Consider the following 9,682-nt stretch of genomic DNA (forward strand, 5'->3'; position numbering starts at 1 on the left):
TGAACCAACGCCAAATCTGTCTACTTCCATGTTCCCTAATACATGATAAACAGGATTTATTTTCATCTTTGACAGTCTGGTCATCTATTGCTTACAATAAAGACATTCCTAAGTGATGCAGTTACTTTGGTAACTAAAAGAGGAGGTGGCAGGGCTTTCCCCCTCCTACTCTTCCACTCTCATTCACAATTTCCTTCTCACTGCTCCTGATATACACTGTAATTACATTTCTCTTTATAAATACATAGAGAGGGCTGGGCAGCAAAAGAACTGGAGAACCTCAGATACCCACCTCTTCCCTATTGGGTGCATCAGGAGGGGCAGTAGCTGCCACTGCCAACAGCTTGATGGGAGTTGTAGTATCGCTGAAAACATCTGACACCTCCTGAGTCATGGCCTCCTGCATCCGTGCTTTCAGATCCTTAAAAACATTATTTATAAATGAAATTTGACAGAAATATTCCAAAAAAATCTACCTGCTAAAGTCCTTATCTTCCTGAACACATTTATTCATGTAGTTAGTATTTCATTCAGTAAATATTTACTGAGTGTCAATTCAGTGAACTGTACAGTCAAAACCAATGTTATAGGCCCAGACTAATAGGTGGCCCAAATTTAAGCCTGCTGGACTGCAGTGCTGGAATCCATTGGATTCAAATCCCTGGGTCAGCCTGAAAACAAGCTGTGAGTACCCAAGATCCTGAGGAGTACAAAAACAAGGAAAGGAAATTGCTGTGTGACCAGACTCCACAAAGGATGCTTCAGTCTCTCACTCTCTCTCAGTTAAAGGAGCAGGAACCAGCAGTTAGTGTAATGGCTATGTCACTGGACTCCCACGTAGTCGACCGCGGTTTGCATCCCAGACCCGGTGGCTTAAAACTCATGCCGAGCGTGTGTGCATGTATGCCCAAGATCCTGAGAGGAGAATGGAGGAGAAGGGATTGCGGCGTGACCATCCCCTCTGGGGGGTGATTTCTCATTTTCTGTCTCTATGTCTCTCTCTATCTGGCGAGCGCACGCGCCCTATAGCAAAAACCTCTCAAAAAAAAAAAAAAAAAGGAGCTGGATCCCACATGGCTAACTGTGTAGTTTGGACCTTGGCCCAGCTTGAAAAACATGTCAGGTATGTGTGTGTGCTTGCCCCAAATCCCAGCAGGATTTGGAGAAATACAGAAGAGATTGTGTCATGATCACACCCCATTGGGGCTGCTTTCTCTCTTTCTCTTTTTTTCTGTCTCTCTGACAAGTGCACGTTCCCTCTGGCAAGAACAAAAAAAAACAAACAAACAAACAGCTCTCCCTTCCATCCTCATTTTTCAGTAATAGTAAGCATAAAAAGTATAACGAGAAGTGCTCTTGAGTTCTACCTTTAAGGAGTCTTGAAGCTGAGATGCAAGTGCTCTCGCCTGAGGGCTCTCTCCTTCGCCTCTGGCAGCCAGGTCAGCCAGCTGGGCCGTCAGCTGGTCCACTCGATCACACTTAGCAAGAAGATCTTGGCGATAAGGCCCCATCATGACATTAGCCAGACGATGCCCTTCAGCCACAAGTCCCCGGATGGCAGCCTGACCTGAACCAAGAGGAAAATACTAAAACTCACATAGATCCAGAGAAGGCAACTATCATAAGCACACTTGGAGAGAGGGTGTGGAGGAGGTGGGAGGTGGGGAGGTGGGTGCATCCTTAACAAAAGAAGTAATTAGGGAAATACAGAAAAGTTTAAATGATAATAAATCAATTACCTGTAATTCCATTATTTAGAGATCAATACATTGAGTATTTCCTCCCAATCATCTTTTTAAAGTATATACCATAAACCTATACACACATACATTTCTCATGTAAAAAATTGGGATATTGTACATTAATTTTCACTTCCTTATTGTTTTAAACACGAGAATTTTTCCACTTCACTTACTATCTTTAAAAATCATGATCTAAGGCCAGCCCATGGCCTGGTGGTCAAGGTGGCTCACTCCCACATGACTGATCACATGGTTCAAATCCTGGATCCCACCCCCTGAAAAACACACCAGGTTCCTGTGCATGCGTGCCCAAAATCTGAAAAGGAGGAAGAAATAGAGAAGGGATTGCAACCCCATGGGGAGGTGCTTTCTCACTTACTCTCTTTCTGTCTCTCTACACTCCCTCTGGTAATTTTTTTTTTAAGTCATGATCTAGGAGCTAGCAGGTGACATGAAGGTTAAGGTGCTGGACTTGCACATGGACAACCACGGTTCAAGTTCCAAACCTAGCAGCTTGCTTTCTCACTTTCTCTTTCTCTCTTTGTCTCTCTCTGGTTAGTGCATGTATCCTATAGCAAATTTTAAAGTAATAATAATAAATTAAACTAAAGAAATCTTTTTTAAAAAAGTCATGATCTAGGGACCAGGAGGAGGCATGGTGAATAAGGTACTGGACACTCCCACATGGCCAATCACAGTTCAAGTCTCAGACCTGGTTGCTTGCTTTCTCACTTTCCCTCTCTCTCTCTCTCTCTCTCTCTCTGTTTCTCTCTGGTCAAATTAAAATAAATGAATAAACAAATAAAATTAAATAAATAATTCTTTTCTTAATTATGATCTAAAATCTACATATTTTATCATATTGATCATAATTATTTCACCATTTACTTATTATTGAGCATTTACACTGCATACATACATTCATCTATATAACTCCTTAGAAATATCTTTAATTATTTCTTAGAAAAAAGATTCCTATAAGTCAAATTACTGAATCATCAAGTATAAACTTTTTTTTTAAAGAGATTTTTGCTATAGGGCACATGCATTCACTGGAGAGACAGAGGAACAGAAAACCAGAAATCAGACCCCCAAGGGACGTGGCCATGCCACAATCCCTTCTCTTCCATTCTCCTATTGGGATTTTGGGCTATACACACATGCCCAACCTAAGTTTTAAGCTGGGACTCAAACCGTGGTTGACTATGTGGGAGTCCAGCAAACCATTCCACCATCTGCTGGTCCCAACAAGTATAAACATTTTTTTAATGACTTCTTTTTTTAATTATTTTATTTAACTTCATTTAATCTACTTATTTATTTTAATTTGACCAGAGAGGGACAGAGTAAGAGAACGAGAGAGAGAGAGGGAAAGTGAGAAAGCAAGCCATGAAGTCTGGGAATTGAACTGCAGTTGGCCATGTGGGAGTCCAGCACCCTTAACCACCACGCTACCTGCCAGTCTCTCAAGTACAAACTTTTAACAATCTCTTGACATATAATACCAACTTCAGAAAGTTTGTAGCAATTTATTTATCTAACAGTAAATTATAAATCTGCCTGGCTCCCCAGTTTCTCATCAACCCTGAGTATCACTAATTTAAAAACTCTTCCTTTTATCCAATAAATATAGCAAATAGATCACTCAGCTTTGGCAGGCTTGCTATTATGAAATGACCTAAATTCTTATAGATCCATTCCTAAAGCCTCCCCCAAAATCAGAATTTTAAGTTATAAATTCTAGAGATCGCTATGTGATGTAGGACCTCCACAACTGAAATAACTGGTAGTTAAGTGCCTTTTAGTTATTTTTTTAAATTACATTTAACTAGGTGTTTTGGAAGGACAAATAAAATAGAAGTATAATAAAGGACTGGCAATAATTAGTTCAAATTTTGAACTCCAGCATGAAGGCCCTTCTATTTGCCTATAGCAAAACCACTTATTTCTAATGCTTCTTGGGAAATCAAAAAAATTGTATCTGCTGCATTTAGAAATAGAATCACACTGGAGCCAGCAGGGCATAGTGATTAAAGCACTGGACTCCCAGGTGGTTGACTGTGGTTTGAGTACAAATCCAGTGACTTGAAACTCACAGCAAGCGTGTGTGTGTGTGTGTGTGTGTGTGTGCCCAAAATCCTGAGAGGAGAATGGAGAAGGGATTACAGCATGGACATTCCCCTTAGAGGATGATTTCTTGCTTTCTGTCTCTCTGTCTTTCCAGTGAGCAAATCTCTCAAAAAAGTGAAAAAAGAAAAGCAACATACCTATCAATGACTGAATTAGTTTTTCTGTACCTAATCACAGATGTCACAAAACCTCTATCAACAACTTGCTTATTGCCACTAAGACCAGTTTAATGAGAATTAAGTACACTGAATCACAGAAAAAGACAAGATACTCAGACTGGCAAGAGAGAAACAAATTACCTACAAAGGATATCCCATCAGGTTAATAGCGGGCCTCTCATCAAAAACAATGCAAGCAAGGAAAGAATAGGAAAATATATTCAAAGGGTTGAGTGAAAAACAATTCTGACCAAGAATACTAAACCTGGCAAGACTATCCTTCATATAGGAAGAAAAGACAAGAACATTCTCAAATAAACAAAACCTGAAAGAATTTACTGACACCAGACTAGTTCTCCAAAGAGTTCTGAAGGGAGTGTAATATCAGGAAAACTAAAGTCAGACACACAGAAATAGGAGTTCAAAAACATCTAAGAAAAGGACCAGCTTAATGGTAGGGACAATTCCAGAGTTGAGTATTATCTTCTAGAATTTAAATGGAAAGCTTGTACCACAACAGAAGTTAGATTAAAGTACATGAGACTGAGCTGATGAAATACAATTTTATGAATTTTGACTAAAACAATACTGATCTTTTTCTATGCTTTTTTGTACTCCAGAGATAAGGATTTCTGTCTTCTCTTGAATTACTGACAGATTCATGTAACCACTGTTTGAACAGAATCCTAACCTGCTTCCTGGCTTTAAGTCTTAAGCAAAGTTCTCTTAACATTTTTTTTAAATTTTTATTCATTAAAGCTAAAATTGCCGTTCTTGAAATTAAAAAGAATGTATTTAAAAATATCTATTTAATGACCACAGTAAGTTATATAGCCTCAGCTAAGTGCTATTTTTTATATTCATTCCACTCACAGTTTCATACCTAAAGTCAAACATTTGTTCACAGATATTTATATATCAGCTGAACTTGCTATTGACAGTAGTTAGATCAATTAAGATATTTTGTTAACCAATAAAATGTGTGTGTGTGGGGGAAGGAATAGAAAGCAACTGCAGACCCCAGAGATAGTGTGGGGGAAGGGTAGGAAATGGCAGAGGGTGAGAAATGGGGATGGGAATATACACACACACACACACACACACACACATACATACACCTAATGTATTATATATAAATATATACATAAATAATGAACACATAAAATTTTAATATATTTTTAAAATATATAATACACAAATATATATATTTCTTATATATGTAATATATATTATCTATTAACTATATAGACTATATAAATGGAATATTACCTATTGATGATAACATGTATGACTAAGCCACTATACAGTGTATTCTGGATGGGAAACTGCATTTTGCATGCTGTGATGATGTTCAGTGAATAAATGTAAAGTAAATAAATAAAATACAAAACAAAAAAGAATTAAGTGCACTGATGCCCTTACCAACTCCCCGGTCATCCACTGTGGGATTATCAATCCATCTCTGTGCTTGTTCAATCTTGCCCTCAAGGTGGACTGCTGCTTTGGCAGGTCTGCTATTGGCTACAGCCCTGTTGGTTTTGGTCTGCAGGTTCTGCAGGGCTGTAGCAACTTGTTTGGCCAATGCTCGAGCCTCTGGGGAATCTCCTTTCCCCCTGCAGTGAAAAAAATGGCCATTCTATCAAAACGGACTATTTACATTGAGATAACTTAATTGCTAATGACAAATGCTAATGAGATGACAAATTGCTAATGATTGTTATTAACTTGGCTTGAAAAGAGTGGCCCTTAAATAAGAAATTAATAATTTAAATTCAAATCATTTTATCCTAATTAAGACATTAAATATGAGTTGTTTCAGTCTAGCTCAATCATATGTATGTGTTGATAAAGGAATAGATGTAGATATAGATACAGATGACTTCAAAGAACTCTCACTGAAAAAAAAATTAGGCATTCTCCCACAGAACAGTAAAAGAAACACACAAGTTAAATGAAAAGCAGAATATCTGAAGACACTGGCATATGAATATCCCTGGAGAATAGGGCTGGAGAACAGGGGTGGAAGAGACCAACTGTTAAACTTTTTTCCTTTATTCATGACAGAGAATGTGTGCACACATGTTAGAGTTGGGGTAGGGGGAGCACCCTCCATAGGGTCTGTTCAAGCCAGGATCCCCTTCCTCCAGTCCTCTATCCAGCCTGCCAGATCTTGGGCATTCATGCACGTGCCCCCCATGTTTCAGGTAGACTGGGCCTAGCATGTGAACTGGATCTACTTTCTTTTGAGCAGTGCATCATCACTTTGCCACACAGCCAGCCCAACATTCATATTTTTGATGTTATACACATCTTTTTAGCACGCTGTAGTTCTTTTTTTTTTCTTTTCCAAGAGAGAAAAATATTTATAAAAATAGGAAAACCTTTTTTCATACAAAGAAGGTGCTATGAAAGCCTTTAAGAGAGGAAGCTGGTATTGAGGATATTGTTACAGAAACAATCACCCAAGAAATGTCATTTAAAGATTATTTATAGTTGCTACTTAAGAAATAACATTGCTAGGGGCTGGCAGGTGGTGTGGTGGTTGGAAGCACTGAACTCCCACATGGCCAACCACAGTTTGAGTTCCAGACCTGGCGGCTTGCTTTTTCACTTTCCCTCCCTCTTTCTCTCTCCAATCAAATTAGAAAATAATAATAATTAATATAAATAAAAATAATTATTTTTTTTAAAGAAAGAATATTGCTGGAAGACGAAGAAATTGCTTGCTTTCTTTTTTCATTTCTTTTTATTTTTTTTAGAGAGAGATTTTTGCTATAGGGCACATGCGTTCACTGAAGAGACAGAAAGTGAGAAATCATCCCCTGGGGCAGATGGTCATACCACAAACCCCTCCATTCTCCTCTTGGAATTTTGGGCACACACACACACACATGCACCCAGTGTGAGTTTTAAGCTGCCAGGTCCACAACTTGAACCACAGTTAACCACATAGGAGTTCAGCGACATAACTATTACATCAAATGCTGGTCCCAGAAACTGCTTTCTTATGCTTAAAGTTCCCTCCTACGCACCCCCCACACACACATGCACATGTCTTTTCATAGTTAACAAGAAAAATTATTTTTCTCATATGTCTGGATAATAGATTTGTCACAAACATGATAGAGCAGGGAATTTAAAAATATATCTGGGACCAGCATGTGGTATGGTAGTTGGGGCTTTGGACACTCCCACAGGGCCAACCACAATTCAAGTCCCATCCCAAATTTATTCACTTAAAACTGTATTGAGGACCAGCTCCACAGTACAGTGGTTAAGCAAGCCAGATCCCACACGGCCAGCTGTGGTCTAAATCCCAGCCCCAGAGGCTTGAAAAACACACAAGGCATATATGTACACATGCCCCAAATCCCAACAGGATGGAGAAATGAAGGAAAAGGGATTATGACATGGTCACATCCCTGCTCTACTGAGGGGTGCTTTTTTCTGTCTCTCTCTTTTTGGTAAGTGCACACGCCCTCTGTCAACTTGAAAAGAAAAAGACAAACTATGTGATCAGCAAAAAATCATTAAGCCTCAGTTATGTCACTGATATATACAGATAACATCTGACCTCACCATATCACATACAATCAGTAAGAACAAAGTAGAAGAACATCATACATGTATTTAACCAATGGCAACTATAGATTATGGTTCTTAACTATACGTCAAGAACTATTCATGTTCTCAGGGAAAAGAAGAGAGAGGGAAAAAGAGGAAATAAAGAAAATTATTAAAGGACAATTTAAGAAACTAAATACATACTGTCTCCGTAGATCTGCTAATTTAGAAGTCAGAGCAGATATTTCTCCAAGGGATCGCAGAATGTCATCTCTTTCTTTAGGATCATCACATAACTCTGCTATTTTCCGAGCTTCAGCCAAAGCTCCTCGAATCTGTTCTTCTCCTTCTGGTCCACCATTTGGATCTGCAAGCCAATTCTACACACAGAAATGGAGAAGCATATTGCAATCTATTCATGAACCACATTTTATTAGCCTTAACAAGGCTATCATTAATATTTCTAATGTAATCATAAGGCACATCAGTAATTATTTTTATAATGTTAATTCTTAAATGTTTTACAGAGGTTCTTAGCTCAGGTAAAATCAAGTCCACTCCTTATCTTTTTAAAAAAAATTTTCCCATTCCCATTCAGAATAAAATATCTTCATAAGCTTTATCTGATCTTTAAATTAATCATAAACTTTTTTAAGTTTCTCAAACACCTGTGCTTGTGAAATGCTTGAAATCACTTTACAGTAAAGCAGTATCAGAAAACATTAACTCTTTAACATTGCTATGACCAAACATAGTTGTGAATTCTTAGACAAGAAACAGATTTAATGTACTGTAATCCATATTAGGAATTAGGATTCTCGTGGTACTCAGGTTGCTTACTTTTAACTAATTAAAGTATTCAAAATTAAGATCTTTATTTTAAAATATAGATAAACATTCGTCTAAATCTGTACTGGCAGGGGAGGTGTTAATACTGGCAACTGCTGGGAATCAGTCATTTCTTAGAAACATCCATTATCCACCCACAGTAAATAGCAAAAGAGAGAAAGACAGGATATTTATGGAACATCTCTTTTTCTACTTTATCTCCCATCCCTCATGAGAATCACTACCTGGGCAGCATCGATCTTCTTTGCAATGCTCTGTTTTGAATTTGTCATGGCTTCCAGCTTACGAGCCGCATTTTCCACTTTGGCTGTGAGCACATCCAGACCCTGAGATACCTGCTGGGCTTTCTGCATGGCCACCGGTGAGGCTCCTTGTCCTCTACTCAAAACAGACAGAAGCTGTGATTATATTCTCTCAAATACTTAGGAACAAAATATTCATGACACCATAGCACATGTCATTTTTGTTAACAAGCTTGTCTTTTTCCTTTTCCCTAGTAAATCTTGGATAGCATAAGAGAATAAGAGATAAACAAACCAAGATGCCCAAACCGTCTACTTTCTCTTTGGCTTTCAAAAATGCACATTAGCATCACAGAACTAATAACCGAGATGAAGACCAGTCAGCAAATTTTGATAATAATTATTCTCCTCTTGCTGGTGATTACATAATCAAATCTAAACTTCAGTGAGAAAGTGTGCTTGGGATCTTATTGCTATGTAAGGCTTTGTTACCATAGTAATATGTACTTTAGAAATAAATAGCCCATTAAAATGTCTTCTTTATGGACAAAGTGTACATCAAAAATGTTTCAGGAGGCAGCACATAGTGCTACTGAAGGTATACTACACTGGAACTAAGAAGATCTTTGTTCAAATCCTGACTCTTCATTCCTATCGAACTTCCTTTACAATATTTAATCTCCATGAGCATCAGTTTTCTAATCTATAAAATGAAAGTAACTTACAAAAATGATACTTTATAAGGCAACAATATTTGTGCTACTTATCTAATAGAATGGCTTCAAGCATCAAGATAATAAACTTGAAAATACTTTGGCAACAAAGCAATAAGATTATATAACCTGTTATTACTGAATTATTATTATTATGGACATAACTGATCATCTTAAGTGTCTACCTTCCCTCCAGTACAATCTGCTTGGTACTGGGTAGAAAAATGCACATGGAAATACCACTATTTCCCATCAAGTTCCTAAAGAACAAATTTCACTCTTTC

At 37.8% G+C, this 9,682-nt stretch overlaps 1 protein-coding gene across 2 annotated transcripts in view; it reads right to left on the minus strand.

Annotated features, from left to right (window-relative positions):
* Positions 1-9,682, minus strand: part of VCL (vinculin) — a 134,243-nt gene that overhangs the window by 24,708 nt on the left and 99,853 nt on the right. For both annotated transcript variants that reach the window (XM_006170032.3, XM_006170034.3), the window contains exons 9-13: positions 8,668-8,821; positions 7,799-7,974; positions 5,453-5,643; positions 1,368-1,567; positions 293-421 (exon numbers count right to left, since the gene is read on the minus strand). In XM_006170032.3, the coding sequence (XP_006170094.1) occupies positions 293-421; positions 1,368-1,567; positions 5,453-5,643; positions 7,799-7,974; positions 8,668-8,821 (850 nt within the window). The remainder of the gene's footprint in view (positions 1-292; positions 422-1,367; positions 1,568-5,452; positions 5,644-7,798; positions 7,975-8,667; positions 8,822-9,682) is intronic.

The sequence above is a fragment of the Tupaia chinensis genome, unplaced genomic scaffold (genome assembly GCF_000334495.1).
Source record: "Tupaia chinensis unplaced genomic scaffold, TupChi_1.0 Scaffold148012_1, whole genome shotgun sequence".
Taxonomy (NCBI): Eukaryota; Metazoa; Chordata; class Mammalia; order Scandentia; family Tupaiidae; genus Tupaia; species Tupaia belangeri.